This window comes from Muntiacus reevesi, chromosome 12 (genome assembly GCF_963930625.1).
Source record: "Muntiacus reevesi chromosome 12, mMunRee1.1, whole genome shotgun sequence".
NCBI lineage: Eukaryota > Metazoa > Chordata > Mammalia > Artiodactyla > Cervidae > Muntiacus > Muntiacus reevesi.
The window spans coordinates 20,165,534-20,186,085 of record NC_089260.1 but is presented as its reverse complement, the minus strand read 5'-3'; the positions used below and the strand labels follow the sequence as shown (position 1 = coordinate 20,186,085).

Below are 20,552 nucleotides of genomic sequence, written 5' to 3'. Positions count from 1 at the left end.
CCTTTTAATAATTTTAGTCCCATTTACAAACTCACCTAAATCTTAAAATATTTTAAACTATGTTTATAAATTTAATATATTAACTTTTCTCTTTAATTAATTGTCTAAATAAACATTTAAGTACTTAATATCCTTATAATTAAATAAGTTAAATTTATAAATATAATAAATCTCATTCTCTTAGACAGTCTAATGCCATGTATAAAATTAAGATGACAACCTAAAATTCTAAGTCTAAATGTCTAAAACTAACTCAATTACTCATTTAAAATGAGTGTTCTAAGATTGTCATTCTAAGGGTTCAAATTGCCTTAAACATTGCAAGTATATAAAATGTGAAATTATGCACATATTTCCTGTTCAGAGATATTATTTCCTTGGTTCTTACTCTAGTAAGCCTTTCTATAACTTAACTGGATTGATTCGGAAACATTTCCATGGTTCTTACTCCAATAAGCAGTTCTAACTTAATTGGATTGATCTGAGTTTTCCTCTAAATGTAGGACCTGGAATTGCAGATTTCCAAGCAATTCTTCCCACTGCTTATGCGTTTCCTTTTAGTCTTCTCATGATTGTTCTTAATTGTATTGCTCCAACAAATGTTTATTCTTTCTTATTTCTTAAAATGTCAATATCATTCATGAGTACAATTAGTTGAGTCTAACTAGATCTGCTCAATATATATATGAGACTGGAATTTGCATCTTCTTTATGACTATGAACTTATAATAAAATCATATTTGGGTCATCCAAAATTCAAAGTAGCCCATATTTCCTATTACTCTCATTATATAAACTACTGACTAGCACATATGTTTTTCCCTAAATAACTTTTCTCTATAGGAACCTATCTTTTAAATTTTCTAATAATATTTTAAGATAAATAGGCTTATAAAATCATCCTATAAAATGTTATGCTGTCTTACCTCTGTGGAGGAGGGACACTGGGTGACCAAGATCTAGTCCTTCCTATGACATCTACTCGGTGCGGAGACCCTGATGGTGAACAGTGGCTTGATGACATTACTTGTTCTGGCACTGACAATGTTGAGCTTTGAAGGTCTCGACCATTGTGTCGATAATCTAAAGGTGGAAATATTAAGATTACAGTTACCCACACACTAAGATTTTCAGTATTTTGTAATTTACTGAAAAACATAAAATGTTAGTGAAAGGCTTTAAATATAGTAAATGTAAAGCATAATGAATAAAGCACAATGATAACATAAAATAATATTTTATTAACACTTAAACTGAGAAGGAATGACAAATATTCAAATTGTAGACAGCTACTATGTTCACTTTTTTACACAGTTAGTAATCTGCAATAAAAGAATTTAGCTTATTCTAAAGGCATTTTCATCTCTTCATTGACCAGAAGAGCTTCAAATAGTTCTCAACAACTATAAATATTTGAATAATAACCTGACGAAAAGTTCCTACTTTCTACAGTAGATACATGTGCAGTTGCTTAAGTCGTGTCCAACTCTTTGCAACCCCATGTACTATAGCCTGCCAGCCTCCTCTGTCTACGGGATTTTCCAGGCAAGAATGGTAAAGTTGGCTGAGTTGGTAAAGAATCTGCCTGTAATGTAGCAGACCCAGGTTCGATCCCTGGTTCGGGAAGATACCCTGGAGAAGGAAATGGCAACCCACTCCAGTATTCTTGTCTGGAGAATTCCATGGACAGAGGAGCCGGGCAGGCTACAGTCCATGGGATTGGAAAGAGTCGGATTTGACTGTGTGACTAACTTTCACTTTCAGGCAAGAATCCTGGAGTGGGTTGCCATGCCTTCCTCTAGGTGATCTTCCCAACCCAGGGATCAAACCTGAGTCTCCTGTGTCTTCTGCATTGGCAAGGTGGTTCTTTACCCACTGAGCAACCTGGGAAGCCCAATGTCTATAGTCTATATAGATATTTCTTTAAGAAATAAACAATATTAGAAAGCATTCTGAATATCATTTGAAGTAAATATTTAAACTTTTATTCCAAGTATTTGAAGTTATCTCAAAAATTACACTTGATTTCAAAATAGCAACACAGAGGATATTATACAGCAGTATATTTTTCTTCAATGGATTACTGAATGAATCATCATATAGCAAAAAAATTAATACTACTGAGACAAGAAACAATGATGTTTTATGGTGGTTAAACAATAATAAGCCCAGGATAAACACTTTGTATTGTGTAGGCTTGAGAAATAATATTCTGCAATAGCAAAGATTATTCCAGAAAGTAGTAACCCAAATAATGAATGATTCCTAAAAAATTTTTTTTCAAAAGGTATATTCTTTAATAAAATGGAAAAAAATAACATGATCATTTTTTTGTCATCCTGGAAGTAGAAAATAAAAACACTGAGATATGCCCCAAATGACATCAAGACAAAGAGCTTTAATGACCTGAAGAAGAATATTTTGGGTAAAAAAATCTGATGGGGCTAGATATTTAATAAAGAGAAGAAGTTGAAAAGTCAATTAATAAAATAACAGAATACAAGTAGGGGAAAATGCTAACAATCTCCAAGCAAGTTATGATGAGAAATATGACTTTACTAAGATTTAATTGAAAAATGATAAAACATGAAAAATATTTTTGCAGTCTTAGTGAATTAATATATTATTCACTTTAGTGCAAAAAATAAAGGCTAAAAGGATAGCATTAATTTTTTTAAATGTAGTAAGCTGATAGCAAGCAAACTGACTCACACTCTATCAAAATTTGTCCAACAAAAATTATCAGTCACTGATGCCATTGTAGCATGTCTACATACAACAGAACATAAAGATTTTGTTCATGATAAAATTGGATATGCTTATGAAATTTGCTAGGATAATTAAACTTCAAGCAGAAGAGAATCAAACATTTTATGATAGAGTATATTATATGTAAAAACATCCCCAAAATGTTTTAAAAATAGCTATTTAGCTAAATTATTAAATCATCAGACAAATTTCTAGCTATAAGTGAGGCAGTATTTTAAAACTACAATATCACAATTTCAAAATGCAGCTGTAACTGATACTTAATGTAACAACCATGAACAAAACTTTTTAAAAATGCATTCAAATATTTGATACATGTGGCTGTTTGTGATAGTAAAAACATATTTTCCACACTGTGAGTGAAATATAAAGAAGCGTTAGTTAAACAGTAACTTCTCAAACTTATAACGAAATCCTTATTATTTAGTAATTTAAAACTAGAATATTGGTAAGTACTTATGAGACATCTTTCAGTAAGAATATTCAATCTAACAATCCATACAGGTATTCCAGCAACTGGAATCATTTAGTTTATTTTTTTTTTTTTTAATTTTTTTATTTTTCAGTGGGTTTTGTTATACATTGATGTGAATCAGCCATAGAGTTACACGAATTCCCCATCCCGGTCTCCCATCCCACCTCCCTCTCCACCCGATTCCCCTGGATCTTCCCAGCCCAACAGGCCCGAGCACTTGACTCATGCCTCCCACCTGGGCTGGTGGTCTGTTTCACCACAGAAAATATACATGCTGTTCTTTCGAATTTGGAATCATTTAGTTTAAACTGCTGTAAGGCTGTTTTGGTGGTGGGGGATAAATAGGGTAGTCCTTTGTAACTCATTATATTTATCTATATATTTACATGTTCACTGGTAAATAATTACTATACTTCCTTCTTATTACTATAAAATTCTTACCTGATACTACACCAATTCCATCATCACAGTCATAATCAGAGACCTCACTATCACTTATTCTTTTTGATCCTATGAAGCAAAAAATAGCAAAAATTAAAATTTCTGATTATTTAAGGAAAAGAAAAATCCTCACCAACCTAAAAAGCAAATGAAAGGATTTTGAGGGGAACACTTGAGAATAAAAAACAAGAAGAAAAGTCATCATAAACTCACAAACATTCATTTTCACGTGTATTTATTTCATTATGCGAGGATATTATTTTTAAATGTGTAAGATAAAGTTCCTAAAAGGGTTAAAGCTTGAAATATTATTAAACAGTAAATAATATGTTAGTGATTTGATGCTAATTGATAAAATCTATTGAAAAAAAGCCAAGTCAAAAATAGCTCAATCAGTTTTAGATGCTTTTAGACAAATGCACTTAAATCTAGGTAAATTTCAAAATACAAATAATGTTATATTCAAAGACATTCATGTGTCTTTTTCTTATATTCATGACTAATGAATTAAATATACACAATTCTTTATTTTTCACATTTATGGAGAGGAATAATAACCTAAGACATCTTAAACATCCTTCCTTACTATTACTTGTTTCTCTGTTGCTTTAAGATATGAGAAATAAATCATCTACAAACTAACTTATGCATTGTGAACTGTGTTATATTTTCTAAGAAACAATCTAAGACAGAATAATAATAATTATCATAAATCAATAGTCTTGTGTGTGTTTTCCTTACAAATCTCTAACAAAACTTTAAAAGTTAATCATGCTATGGCAAAACTCACATTAAACTGAATTAAGTAGAGCTTGATTGGCTAAATGCTAAAGCAGACTGCCCTCACACTTAACTATGACATATATTTCATATACCAATAAACACGTGATAATTTTGTAATCTTTTCTCCTACATGTGTCTGAGGAATAGGTACACCATACATAAGAAAATCTTTTTACTAAAGCACTTCTTCCTTCCTTGGTATCAGAAAATATTTAATGATAAATGAAGACAGTGTTTCTATTTCAAGAGGACTTGTTTTGTCTGTCTACTTAAACAACACATTACTCATTACATAGATGAAACTCTTATCAGAAAATAAATGCTTTCCTGTAAGGTTTAGAAAACACTGAAAGCTCATGTTGTGTAAAATAGCAATAATTAAAATGTTCAGTCAGTGACACAATAGCTTTCAAGGAATGTCTTCCAACATCTGAAACCGCCCCCTAGAAATACACTCTCTCTATATTTTGCTTGTTTGTTGTAATCCCTGCCCTCTTGGGAAAAGAAGAGTCTTTTTTTTTTGACAGGAACTGCAGTTCTTGTTTTTCTCCTTTTAATGGTTAGGTAGAAGATGCCTATCTTTTTTGGTCATGTGGTCCCACTGAATTAATTCACCACTATTTTCCTTCCAAATCGGTATGTCATAAGGTTTTAGACCCCATTGGATCCGAGGCTCTTATTGTTGCTTTGTCGCTAAGTCATGTCCGACTCTTTGGCGGCCCCATGTACTGTAGCCTGCTAGGCTCCTCCTTCCATGGGACTTCCCAGGCAAGAACACTGGAATGGGTTGCCATGTCCTTCTCCAGAGGTTCTTATAGCACTGGTTAATATGGAAACCACAGATATCTGACAACATCTCAACAGAATGATCACAAAAGGATTTATAGAATTAGGACACACATTGTAAATAAACTTATGAGAAAGGAAAAAGAACACAGATGAGGCTATGGAGGAGAGAGTTAAGAATTGCTCAGCTGGTAATAAGATTTCACCTTGTAAATGATTAAGGAAAAAGCAATGATTATTTTAATGCTACTGGTTCAGCATAGAGCATAAAGATTACATGATTTTTGTCTTGGTCAAGGGTCAGAGCTGCCTCTAATGTAAGATAAGAATGACACCAACAAAAGATCAAGCTCATTCTATTAGCCTTTATGTGCTTTCCTATGTGTGTGAGACGGTAGGGGTTGGAATAGGAGGTAGGGCATACATGTGGCTTATAAATGTTCCTTCCTTTCAACTCTTGATTACTTTCCTGAAGGAAGTCTTGATTTGTTTTGATATTAGTCCTACAGAGGTTAAATATATTGCAGTTATGTTCTCTCTATGCGGATCTTATCTTTTCATATTTTGATGAATTCAAGTACTTAAGTTTAATGGCACTGAATATATCAATCTTTTCTTTTAAAACTGTTTTCAGGGTCTCCTTTAGGAAATTTCCTGAGCTTATATACAAGTACAGAGATACTCTTTTTTCCTTATGAAAGATTAAAAATGTTGCTTTGTGCATATATATCCTTGTCCATCTTGAAATGAGTTTGTGAATGACAGGAGATATGGATGCAAATTCACTTTTTCAATATGGATAACATGTATCTCAGCATTGTTTATTTAATCATCCTCTTTCCACAATGATCTGCAATGTTACTTCTTTGTTATAAATAAATGCATTCTATCTGCTAGGACTTGTTTGCTGCTCTACTTGTTTTCCTTGTACAAGCTGATTATCTATAAACCAATAACTCACTGTCTTTATTATTACAATGCTACATACTGAAATGCAAATAATTCACCTAATTGTTCATATCTTTGATCTTTCTCCTTCACTTTTTGCTCTTCCATTTAAATTTCAGATTCAGGTTATCAAACTGCACAAAAAACATTCTATTGGGATTTTGACTTGATAAATACATTAAAACATCAAGCATCATTTTACAGCATTGTTTTATAAGCCATGAATATGGCATTCTCTTCCTTCAAGTTTTCTTTAGGATCTCTCTGAAATTTTTTAACTTTGGTCCCTCAAATTTTCATTATTTGGTGGATTTATCCTTTGTATCTTATCATTTCTATTGATTTTAGAAATACTGTTAAAATGATGTTTTCTAACCTAATTGCTCATAAACAGAAATGCAGTTTTATTGTAAAATAGTGTTAATCAGCCAACTTGTTAAAGTCTCTTTTTCGCTTGTATAGTAGTGCACTAACCACACCTACATGCTCAGTGGCTAGTCATGTCTGACTCTGGGACCACGCGGACTGCAGCCCACCAGGCTCCTCGGTCCAGGGGTTTTTCCAGCAAGAATACTGGAGTAGGTTGCCATTTCCTCCTCCAGGGGATATTCCCAACCCATGGGTCCAACACACATCTGCATGGGCGGGCAGATTCTTTACCACTGAGCAACCTGGGATATCCCTCTCCCCTTATTTTTAATGGCAACCAATGCCAGTATTCTTGCCTGGAAAATCCCAAGGATGGTGGAACCCGGTAGGCTACAGTCCATGGGGTCGCAAAGAGTCGGACACGACTGAGCAACTTCACGTTTCACTTTATTTTTAATGGTTTAGTTAGTATTTTCCTACGGAGACAATCTTTCTTTCCAGTCCTAAAGCCTTTTTTCTTTTTCTTGCCTTTCTATGCTAGTAAGTTCAATACTGGAAAGAAAAAGAACTTTCACATTTCTTTTTAATTCTGATTTTAAATAGAATTTTTCTAATATTTCTCCATTAAAAGCAATATCTGCTGAATTTACATCCTATCAGAGTGACCTAAATCTTGTAAATTCAGTGATATTTCATAAACGATTTACAATTTTTATTTACAGTTGATTCTGACCTGTTTCCTTCCTTGTACTAATCTTTTGGCTTAAAATCAAAGTTCAGTTCAGTTCATTTCAGTTCAGTCTCTCAGTCATGTCCGACTCTTTGCGACCCCAAGAATTGCCGCACACCAGGCCTCCCTGTCCATCACCAACTCCTGGAGTTTACTTAACCTCATGTCCATCGAGTTGGTGATGCCATCCAGCCATCTCATCCTCTGTCGTCCCCTTCTCCTCCTGCCCCCAATCCCTCCCAGCATCAGGGTCTTTTCCAATGAGTCAACTCTTCGCATGAGGTGGCCAAAGTATCGGAGTTTCAGCTTCAGCATCAGTCCTTCCAATGAACACCCAGGACTGATCTCCTTTAGGATGGACTGGTTGGATTTCCTTGTAGTCCAAGGAACTCTCAAGAGTCTCCTCCAACACCACAGTTCAAAAGCATCCATTTTTCGGCGCTCAGCTTTCTTCACTGTCCAACTCTCACATCCATACATGACCACTGGAAAAACCATAGCCTTGACTGGACGGACCTTTGTTGGCAAAGTTATGTCTCTGCTTTTTAATATGCTATCTAGGTTGGTCATAACTTTTCTTCCAAGGAGTAAGCGTCTTTTAATTTCATGGCTGCAGTCACCATCTGCAGTGATTTTGGAGTCCAAAAAAAATAAAGTCTGACACTGCTTCCACTGTTTCCCCATCTATTTCCCATGAGGTGATGGAACCAGATGCCATGAGCTTTAAGCCAACTTTTTCACTCTCCTCTTTCACTTTCATCAAAAGCCTCTTTAGATCCTCTTCACTTTCTGCCATAAGGGTGGTGTCATCTGCATATCTGAGGTTATTGATATTTCTCCCGGCAATCTTGATTCCAGCTTGTGCTACCTCCTGCCAAGCGTTTCTCATAATGTACTCTACATATAAGTTAAATAAGCAGGGTGACAATATACAGCCTTGACGTACTCCTTTTCCTGTTTGGAACCATGTCCAGTTCTAACTGTTGCTTCCTGACCTGCATACAGGTTTCTCAAGAGGTGGGCCAGGTGGTCTGGTATTCCCATCTCTTCCAGAATTTTCCACAGTTTATTGTGATCCACACAGTCAAAGGCTTTGGCATAGTCAATAAAGCAGAAATAGATGTTTTTCTGGAACTCTCTTGCTTTTTTGATGATCCAGCGGATGTTACACTAGCCCAGCTAAACATAGAAAATTAGTCCTATTTTATTCTCTGGGAGATTAATCTGTAGATTAAAAAAATCTGTTCTTTGAAATTTTGATAGAATTTATCTATAAAATTACCATTTCTTTGTGTGAATATTTTAAATTACTAATTCTATTTTGTGGGAGATGTGAATGATTAATTCAAAATTAGTAAATCATATATTTTAAAAGAATTTCTTCACTTTAAATTTTCAAAGTGTTTGCTATGACATTTCTGATTTTATTTTATAATTTATTTTCTGATATATCAATCATATTACCATTTGAATACTAACTGTACCTTCTTTTTATTCTGCCATAAATTTCATCATAGGTTTATTTTGTGATTCACTTAAAGGATTAAATTTTGGGCTTCATAATCCTAACTAGAAATTAGTCTCTTGTTTTATTGATTTTTGCTCTTACTTTAAGGCTTTCTTTCCTTGGATTTTTATGACAGAGGACAAGATGGTTGGATGGCATCACCGACTTGAGTAAACATGAGTTTGAGCAAGCTCTAGAAGTTGGTGATTGACAGAGAAGCCTGGCGTGCTGCAGTCCATGAGGTTGCAAATAGTCAGACAAGACTGAGCAACTGAACTGAACTGATCTTTTTCCTAAAAAACTGGATGAGTACATTATAATTTTCAAGCTTTGAATACTTTGTTAATGTAAGCATTTCCCCGAGTACTTCTTTGCATTACACAAATATTTGTATGTAAATATGCATTATATTTTCTTCTAGACCCCGGGTCTAGAAGATATTTCCGTACTTGATTAAATTTAAGACACTGTTGACTGATTAATACATGACAGATGCAGATACAATAGATCTTTAAAAAAATGTTCTTTATTGTGTGTGTCTATTTTTAAAATTTATCAAGGGTATGGGTGTAATATACCTCTTTCTTTAAAAATTGACATAGTTGATTAGCCTAAACCATATCAATTCTTTGAAATCTGTCAAAAATGAATTATTGAATAGTATATTAACAATTCTTTAAAATGTTTCTTGTATATAAGAGAGGAATATGAATTCATTAAATGTTAGGTTCAGAGTTCTTTAACCATGAGATAAATTTGTTAATTCCGTGGTTTGTTTTGTATTGTCCCTAAATTTTTGTTTGCTTGACCAATAAATGGCTGAGAAAGAATTACATTGCACTTTCTTTTAATGGTTGTAAATTTGCTGATTTTTCTCTCTAGTTCTATTTAATGGTTACTGAAGCTGTTTCATTTATATACGCCAAGTTTTAAATTATTTTAATAAACATAATCATTTGAAAAAGCTTAACCTCAATTATGACAAAATGTCTCAGGAAACTAGTAAGAAGGAAACTTCTTCAAACTGATAAGAAGTGTTTACAAAAAGCCTGCAGCTAACATAACCCTTAATTATTAAATACAGAATACATTCCCCCTAAAAGAAAGAAGAAGCCAGTGATATCCACTAAAACCCCCTTCAATTCAATATTGTACCAGTAAGATACAAGGGAAATAAATGAAAGGCATACAAACTAGAAAGCAAGATGAAACATGATCATGTAAATTAAGTCTTAAGGAAACTATTAAAAAGTTATTAAGACTGACTAATCAATGAATTTAGCAAAACTCTAGAATACAGAGTCAACATACAAAAATGAACAATGAAAAATTAGAAACTTGTTTTCAAAACCACAATCATTTACAAAAATATCCAAACATGAAATATTTAGGAATACATTTAACATTAAATGTACAAAACATGTATGGCCCAAACCACACTACCGTATTAGTTTCATATGGCTGCTGTAACACGGTACCAAACACTGTGAAGCTCAAAAACAACAGAAATTTATTGTCTCACAGTTGTGGAGGTTGGAAGTCCAAAACCAGGGTGTCAGCAGTGCCATGTTCATTCCGATGTGCTCACTCTCTTCCTAGGGAGGAATATTTCCTGTTTCTTCTGGCTTCTAGTGTCGCCCACAACCTTTGGCATTCTTTCACTTGTAGGTCCATCACACAGTCATTTTCTCCCTGAAAGTCTTCAAATTGTCTTCCTCTGTGCATGTCTGTCTCCATGTCCAAATTTCCCCTTTTACAGGCTCACCAGCTATATTTGATTAGGGTTTGCCCTTGTGGCCTCAAGAAAACTTGATTACCTCCTTAAAGACTCTATTTCCACATAAAGTCACAGCTGAAGGTACTGGTTAGGACTTTAATAACATATTTGGGGAACACAGTTCAACTCATAACAACTGCTGAAAATTAAAGAAAATTTAAATAAATGGACAGATTTTTCTGCAAAGTTGGAAACCAGAAGTTGTTAGACTAACATTCTCAGAGGGCTAAGAGAAAACAAAAATCATTCTCAAATTTTATATAAAGCTAATCTTTCCACCAGGAATGAATAAACAAAAATATATGCAGAGAATCAAAGTCTGTTTTCAGTTCTTCATTGAAAGAACTTCTTAAAACATGTGTACCTCAAAATAGAGAAATCAATCCCAGATGAAAGGGGTGAAAAAAAGGAGAGCAGAGAGAGTTGTAAAAATTCAGATAAATAGAAATAAACTCTGAATTAACAAAATGTCAGTAATTATAATAACTACTAATTTAGAAGCAGAGGTAAAATCCTGGCAGGAATGTTTTAAATGGTAGGAGTGTGGCTGTGAATCAGATTGATTTTTAAAGTTCCGATTTGGTTAGGAAAAAAGGTAGCAATACTAGTATTACTTTGTTAAGGGCACATGTTATGATTTCAGTAGTAATACTAAAAGAATAAAGATTAACAATAAAAAAGCAGAGTGCACAGAATATGCTAGAAAAAAATAATTTCCTATATATGTACTTGTTTGTGTATACATAAAACATCTCTGCAAAAATAGATACTGGTAACAATGGTTCATTCAGGAAAAGAGAACTAGATGTTTGAAAAAACAAGGGCAATAGATTTTTTTAAACTATACACACTTTTGAATTTATACCCTATGAATATATTAATTAAAATCAGTTGCAAGATTTTATATGTTTTATCTGTAGATGAAAAGCATTTATGTTCTCTATTTGTTGGGAATATGTTCTATTAATTCAAGTTGGTTAACTGTGTAGTTCCGATTTCTGGGAGGTTGTTACTATAACTTGGGTTTTTTAACTTCTCATTTCAATTTTTTCTGATTTTTATAATAGGTGTGACATAACCAAGTCGGCTCCTTTGGCTCCTACCGCTTTCTCCAAGATCGCAGTTAGACATAGACACGGGTTCCAACTTGTCCTCCCAGGTTCTAGTTTTCTTTGATTAGCCTGGTTTTCGTGCATGCTTTCCTTCCAACCTGACCTACGCCCAACTTCGGGACCCCCCCCCCCCGGGTGAACTGCTCTGCTTCTCACTAGCGCCACCTTGTGGTCTCAAGTGATTCTACTCAGATTCTTCAGTTACATGATCTGCAAATACTTCATTATCTTAACAGTGTCCTTTAAAGAAAAAAAGACAAAAACTTTTTTTACTTTGAGGAAATCCAATTCATTAGTTTCTTACTTAATGGAACACAATTTTGGGGTCCTAAGATATCTCTGACTAACCAAAGGTGACAACGGTTTTTCCTAGCAGTTTTATACTTCTAAGGTTTGTGTGTGTGTGTATGCTCCGTCGTGTCTGACTTTTTTTGACCCCATAGATTGTAGCCCACAGGCTCCTCTGTCCCTGGAGTTTCCCAGGCAAGAATACTGGAGTGGGTCGCCATTTCCTTCTCCAGGGGATCTTCCTGACCCAGGGATCCTGCGTTGGCAAGCAGATTCTTTACCACTGTGCCACCTGGGAATTTCATAATTCTAAGGTTTACGTTGATCTATTCTGAGTAAACTTTACAAGGGTGTGAAATGTGGATAGAGGTTCATTTTTAAAATCACTTGATCTTTTGTACCTGTCACTTGATTTAGCATAATTTTTTAAAATTCAACCACATTGTTGTATGTATTAGTACTTGCTCCTCTGTTATTTATGGTAATCTGCTGTATGAATACTACTTTTTGTCCATTGTGAATAATGCTCTACACTCATGTACAAGTCTTTGAATGGATATTCATTTTCATGTCACCTGCTTGTCAGTGAGTTGCTGGGTTAGATGGTAAATTTATTTTTTTTAATAAACCATCAAATTTTTTTCCAAAGAACTATACCATTTCATATTTCTAGCTGTAAATATATTAGGGTTTCAACCTCTCAATATCCTTGCCAAAATCTGTTATTATTCTTCTTTCATATTTTATTGATTATAGTGGGTATGAACTGATTAAAAATTTAATGTGGATATAAATTATATTTCACTAGTAAATAATGACTTGGGGCATCTTTTCATGCGCTTATTTGTCATCTGTACATCTTCTTCCATGGAAACACAATACAATGCTCACTTTTTGATTGCATTATTTGTCTTGTTATTGAATTTTTAAGTTTTGTTTATATATTGTGGGTGCAAGTCCTTTGTCAGATATATGATTTGCAAGTGTTTTCTCCAAAATACTTTGGAGTGGCTCATCTTTTTACCTTCTTAACGGTGTCTTGAAACAAAACATTTAAAAATTTTATTAAGTCAAATTGACTTCCTCATTCTTCTACTGATTTTGTTTTTGGTATTGTATTAAAGACACCTCTGCCTGGCCTAAGGTAATATAGATCGCTCCTATGTTTTTTATTAAGAGTTTTATAGTCTTAGCTTACAGTCAGGTCTTTGATACATTTTTTGGTTGATTTTTGTGGATGGTGTGAGATAGGTTCTAAAATAATCTTTTAACATATGGATATTTGATTCTTCCTGCACTATTAGTTATAAAGATAATACTTTTTACACTGGGCTTCCTTTGCACTCTGTTGAAAATCAGTTGACCATAAATATGAGGGCTTATTTTTAAATTCTAAATTAGATCACATTTATTTGTAGTTTATCACTTGGCCAGCACCATACTATTATGATTACTGTAGCTTTATATGTTTTGAAATCAGGAAATATAAGATTTCCAAATTTATTTTTGTTTTGACTGTTCAGGACCTTTTGCCTGTCTGTGTAAATTTTAAGATCAGCCTGCTAATTTCAGCAAAAAATATCCTGCTTAGATTTTGATATGGATTACACTGAATCTAAAACTCAAACTCAGGAAGAACTGTCATCTTAATAATATTGAGTCTTAAATCCATGAATGTGAAATACTCTCAATTTATGCAAATTATCCATTAATTTTTCAACAATTTCTGTGACTTCTTTAGTATGCAAGTTTGCACTTATTTCTGAAATATATTCACAAGTATTTTAATTTATTTTAAAACAAATAAAAATATGCTAAATTTCCTTTTCAAAATGTTAATGGCTAATATAAAAGATACAATTAAGATATTGTCCAATTATCTAGGAAACTTGCTGACATTGTTTATTAGCTTCAGTACCTTTCTAAGGATTCTTTACAATTTTCCTTATACAGCATCATGTCATTTGTGAATAAAAACAATTTCACTTCTTCCATTCCATTTTGAATGCCTTTTATGTATTTTTCTTGCTTCACTATTTTAACTAGAGTCTCCAATCCATTCCTGAATAGAAATGCTACCAGACATCCTTACTTTGTTCCTAGTTAGGGGGAAAGCATTCAGTCTTTTACAATTAAAAATGGTGTCAGCTGTAGGTTTTTGTAGGTTCTTTATACCAAATTGAAGAAGTTCTCCTCTATTCCAACTTCACTGATAGCTTTTTTCATGAGTGTGTGTTGGATTTTGTCATAACTATTTCATCTTTTCATAAGATTATATGGTTTTTGTCCTTTTTTCTATTAATATATTAATATGGTGAGCTGATTTTTAGTTAGTAAACCAACTTTACATTACTAAGATAAATACTTCTCAGTTATAGTGTATAACATATTGCTGGATTTGATTTACTAATATTTTGTTGAGGATTTCTTATGTTCATGGATCTTGACTCTAGATTTCCTGTGACATGTTTGTCTGACTTAGGTATCAGGATAATATTGACCTAATGGAATTAATTGGAAAATAATTCCTTTTCTATTTTTCTCAAAGAATTTGAGACATGCTGGTATTTATTTTTACACATACCAGAGAATTCATCATGCTCATCACTGGTAAAGCCACCAAGCCTAGGCTTTTATTTGTGGGGAAATCTTCATTACTGATTCAACTTCTTTATGTGTTATACATTTATTCAGATTTTTTATCTGTTTCTGTAATTTATGAATCTAGAAAATTTCCCATTTCATCTAGGTTGTTTAATTTCATAGCATAAAAGTGTTCATTATATTCCTATGTGATTCTCCACTGTATTCCCTTTAAATTCTGTTAAATTAGTAGTGATTTCCAAAGCATTTCAGTAATTTGTGTCATTTTTCTTGGTCAATTTTGTTGAGCTATTCAAAAACCATAGTTAATTCCTTTTTTATTTTTTAAAAATTGATCTGGTCTAACAATCTCTATAAATATTCTCTAAGTAACTTGAAGCTTTATTATTACATGTTTAAATGTTGAGAATTGGTATTATCTCTTGATCAATTTACCCTTTTATTATTATAAAATAAACATTTTCCCTGGTAATATATTTGTTCTAAAATCTAATTTGTCAAAAAAAATAAAATGAAATCTAATTTGTCTAGTATAATATAGGTAATTCATATTTCTTTAATGCACATTAGCAAGTTATATCTTTTCTATCTTTTTCATTAAAACTCCTTGTGTTTTATATTTATAATGGGTTTCTTGTAGGCAGCATATGGCTGGGTCTTAAAAAAAAAAATCCAATCTCCGCCTTTTTATTGGGGTATTTTGACTATTTACACTTAAAGGGATCATTGACTTGACTGGCTTATATTATCAACTTACTATTTCTTTTCTATTTGTCCCTTTGTTCCATTTTCCCTCTTTTTCTGTATTCTTTTGGATGAAATGGTTAATTTTCTGGCTTCATTTTCTCTTTTCTCCCGGCTTATTAGCACTAACACTTTATTTTGTGGTTTGAGGGCTTACTTATTACAATCCACTTTCAATACACACACTCAGTAGTCCATAAAAAGGCTACAGTCATGCACTTCTATTTCTCCTCTCTTTACCTTCCTGCTGCTGTTGTCACGTATTTCACATGTACTGCAAACCCTATACGTATTGCTATTTGTTTAAATAGTCAATTATATTTAAACATACTTAAACAAGAAAAAATCTTATATATTTACCCATGAAGTTACCATTTCTGATATTCATCTTTCTTTTATATACATTCATATTCTTTATCTCTGTCTGGTATCATTATTCTTCTTTTTGATTGTAGAAGGATTAAAGGACTTTCTTTGACATTTGTTGTGGTACAAGTCTTCTGGTGATGAGATTTTTCAGCAGTTGTGCATTTGAAAAGATTTTATTTTGCTTTCATTTTTGTATGAAATATGAATGGGCATGAATTCTAGATTGATATTTTTTCTTTGAGTATTCACACTGCTTTCTATGCAAAATCTGCAGTCTTCTTTATCTTTATTCCAGTTACGTGTTGAGTTTATTTTCTCTCAATGTTATAAGATTTTCTATTTGTGATTAGTTTTAAAGAACATAATTTTAATGCACCTTAGTATGTTATTTATGTTTCTTGTGCTTGGAGTTCAGTGACATTCCTGGATATGTTGGTTTATGGGTTTCCATCAAATTGGGCAATTGATCAGCCATTATTTCTTCAAATACCTTTGTGCTTCCCCCTCTCTTCTCCTGTAGGGACTTAGGGACTTAAATTACCTGTGTATTAGTTACCTGTGTATTAGATAGCTTCAAAGGCCCATATTGTCCAAGGTATGGTTTTTCCAGTAGTCATGTACAGATGTGAGAGCTGGAGCATAAAGAAAGCTGAGTGCTGAAGAACTGATGCTTTTGAACTGTGGTGCTGGGGAAGACTCTTGAGAGTCCCTTGGACTGCAATGAGATCCAATCAGTCCATCCTAAAGGAAATCAGTCCTGAACAGTCATTGGAAGGATTGATGCTGAAGCTGAAACTCCAATACTTTGGCCACCTGATGTGAAGAACTGACTCACTGGAAAAGACCTTGATGCTGTAAAGACTGAAGGCAGGAGAAAAGGGGATGACACAGGATGAGATGGTCGGATGGCATCACTGAGTCGATGGATATGAGTCTGAGCAAGTTCCAGGAGTTGGTGATGGATAGGGAAGCTTGGCGTGCTGCAGTTCATGGGGTTGCAAAGAGTTGGACACAACTGAGCGACTGAACTGAATTGTTACAGCTCTTATTTAATTTTGGTTCATTTATGTCCTTTTAATGATTCTTTTTTTCCTTTTCTACGTGCCTGGTAATTTTTAATTGGATGCCAGCCATTGTGAATTTTACATTGAGTGTTGGATGCTTTAATACTCCTCTAAATATTCTTAGGCTTTATTCTACATGGAGTTTTCATAGAAATACTTTGATCCTTTCAGTTCATGCTTTAAAAAATTTTTAAATGTTATACTGTGTTCTATGGCTAACTATTCTTCACTACTGAGGTCAGACATTTCTGCATACTCAACACAATACCCTGTGAAACTGGATGTTTCCAGACTCACTGGAAAAAAAAAAAAAAAGACCCTAATCTCAGGTATTGTTATCTCTAATCCTTTCGGGTGGTCCTTTCCCCAGCATTGGGTAGATTCCTCCATTCATTCATCAAACTCGTCTGAACACTTGAGAGGGATCTTCTGTGGATCTTGGCATTCCCTCTTTGCATAGTTCTCTCCTTTCCAGGAGTCTGTCTCCCTGAATTCAGCTCCATCGCCCTAACTCAGGGAGTCTGTAGGTTCCATCTGGGCTCGTCACACAATGCTGTGTGCAGGAAATTCTCTTAAACAGAATTAGGCAAGGGCAATTATAGGGTTCAACTCATCTTAGTTCTCTCAGAAGTTCTTAGGGTTCTCTTAGCAGTAGCCTGATGCCCAGTGTTATTCAAACAGTTGATTCTTATACTTCTCCATTTTTGTTGTTGTTTAAGGTGGGAAGGAAAGTCCAGCCCCTTTTACTGGTTGTAAACAGTTAAGTCCTTCTTCATTTACCTCATTTTCATTTAGGGACTGAAAATTCAGTCCACTATTCTTGTGGTTTTAAATAACTTTTTTCCTAAGCTTACTTAAGAAGTTAATTTTTTAAATACATAAGTTCATTAGACTAAATTTAAAATGTTAACCTTATTAAAATTGTTAAAAACCAAGAAAAAGCTCAGTAACCAGTTAAAAAAACTTACCATCAGTTTAAATAGCTTGGCATACACTCTGTGCATGTATGAATTTAAAAGTCATAATGCATTGGAGTAAAAAAACCTAAATCTATTAAGTTTTCCTTAAAAGATATGAAAAATGGCTAAAATGATGGAAACTATAGCAAACATTGCAGTTTTAATTATAGTTTAATATCCTTAGAACATTTAACAGTATTCCTTCATTGGTCAAAAATATAGCAAATTGCATCCATATATATTCAAAAGTTCTGAGACAGTGCACATGGTAACACAATAATAGACTAAAACATACCTCATTGATGAAATAATACCATACTAAATGAGACAAGAGTAGACACGCTAAAATCACAAATCACTATATTTCAACAAAAGGTTTTTAATACCAAAATAATAAAGATGTCAACATGGGAGATACTGGAAAAGCTCTATAGGTAGAAAAAGAAAGCTAGTGACATTTTGTTTAGGAATTTTACATATGCACAATAGCCAGACAAAGAACAAAACAACAAACCAATTAAACTGTGCATATGAATTCATGCATTAAACACTGTGCATGCTAAAATTTACCTGAATTATATGAACATAAGGCTTTATCTGGAAAAAAAATTAAAATGTCAAAATAAATTTAAAACTCTTTATGCAAAAGGGATATTAAAATCTAATTTCTGCTTCACATCGCAGACTGTCATTTAACATTTTCATTTAAAAGTTTAAAAGGCCATACTAATCAGAATAAAATAATGAAAGAAGATACATCATATCTAAATTAGTAAAAATTTGAATTATAAATTTTAGTAGGAACTTTGAATACATGAAACAATTAGAGGCTAAGAGAGAAGCACAAATTAGAGACGGCACATAAAATAAAAAAATTAATAATAGGTCTGCCCTGTATACTAATAATTATCAATTCTATTTTATATTATACGGCCATATAACATATTAAATGTAAGACATAACTGTTATACACAGAAATTTGGCACACAAGAAGAACTAATAAATTGAAGAGATAATAGAGAAATATTACTAATTTTGGAATTTTTGATTTTGGAAAAAGTATATCTTAAAACTGATTTCTTTTTGTACAAAGAAAAGTGAAAATTCATAAAGAACAAGCTATTTTTACATTCTCATTCAATAAAAAATATAATTCGTAGAAATCATCACAGTTAAGTTAGCAGAATACAAATTAGTTAGATTCATCTATTTCTAAATATTTACCAAGTTTCAAAAGATAGCACAATATTAACAAATTGTTTTGCATTTAAAAGAATAAAAAATTATCATCTGAATATACATCAGAAATTTAAAGGAATATATGAACGAACTATCATGTCAAAAAAATACTAAGTAGTGAAAAAATGCCATATTATCTGGGAAAAAGTAAATATTTATCCTAACACATCTATGTTGTTAGCCGAAAGACAATACATCACAGGGGGACAAAATAATACATTCTCTAGTTATTATGGAATTGGTTTCTAATGCTTAATTAAAAATTTTAAATGTGAATGACAATTCTAAACTTTACTTAACAGATAGAGAAGTAGTACATTATCCATTACTATACATGATTAACCTGTTCCATTGGTAATCTACACATTGCTGGAATTATATAAAGTATTTTGAGGAAAAAAAACACCTTTATTCTGGACACTATAAAGGAATTTCATAAAACACAAATAAAAAATTGTGGAAATAAGAAAATAGTAGTTAAATAATTTAAGTGTATTAACATTCTGTCAAGGGCATATTTTCATAAATTAACAAAAAAATGAATCAACTAGATTAAACAAGGATTTTAAAAACATCAACACAAACTCTAATTCATTTGAGAAACACTATTAATCTATCTGGTTTCAAACTTACAACATTTTCATAAAAGAAAAACTATATTCATCATAAATGTTGTAAGGTAAGTAAGAAACCAGATAGATTAATAGTGTTTCTCAAATGAATTAAAGTTTGTGTTGTTTTTTTAAAACATCCTAGTTTTTTATAATCTTCTCTCAGTTTCCTTCTATTACTTTCATATATCAGCTTGGTTAAACATTTATGTTTTCTAGTCCCTTAGCATTTCAAAATTTTTTAATTCTGAAATTAACCCTAGTATACAATATAAGGCAGTGGTGTGCTGGTAAAGGTTTGACAACTATCTCTCTGGAGGAAAAAAAGCCTTGATTTGTAACACGTGCCTATTTCCATAATGTAAAAACTCCCATACAGCCAGTTTCAAGCTACCAAAGCACTGCATGTGAAGGGAAGAGATGAATATACAATGGCTCTATCTCCAGCATACCACTGGAAGAGAATTGCTGACCATACTGAAGTTAAAATATAATCGGAAGAAAGAATCCCAGAGGATGTTACTATGGTAAACAAAGTGAAAACACTGATGATTCTTCAAGATGTTTAAAATTCTTATTATACCACAAAGGAAAAGACAACTCTGAGAGTAACAGCAATTTTTATCCAAAAAAGAAAGACAAAGAAAATAAGAAGAGATAAAATTACAACAATTTTCTAAACAAGAAAAAAAGGCAGAAGATTAAGTAATATTTTAAAAACTGTACAAAAACATATCACACACAAATAGCTGATATTTCAAAATTGTCATATAAAGAGGTAATCACAAAGCATGCAGCAAAAAATTGCAGGAAAATCATGAGTTAATAAATGAAAATAACATGTTACTTTATAAAAGAGTTAATTGCTACAGTGTATGCCTAGAGTTCTGCAGTCTGTGGGGTTGCAGAGTTGGACACGACTTAGAGAAGGGATAACAAATAAAATTTTAAATTGTAATATGAATTATTATATAATA

The 20,552-nt window shown here is 32.7% G+C and overlaps 1 protein-coding gene across 28 annotated transcripts in view; it reads right to left on the bottom strand.

Annotated features, from left to right (window-relative positions):
- The window catches only part of RIMS2 (regulating synaptic membrane exocytosis 2), a 587,005-nt gene that overhangs the window by 222,621 nt on the left and 343,832 nt on the right, over positions 1 to 20,552 (bottom strand). For 27 of the 28 annotated variants that reach the window (XM_065903249.1, XM_065903253.1, XM_065903241.1 and 24 more), the window contains 2 exons: positions 3,686 to 3,754; positions 927 to 1,083 (listed from right to left, as the gene is read on the bottom strand). In XM_065903249.1, coding sequence (XP_065759321.1) covers positions 927 to 1,083; positions 3,686 to 3,754 — 226 coding nt within the window. Of the gene's footprint in view, positions 1 to 926; positions 1,084 to 3,685; positions 3,755 to 20,552 lie in introns of those variants that run through there. The other variant, XM_065903258.1, reaches the window with a different exon arrangement.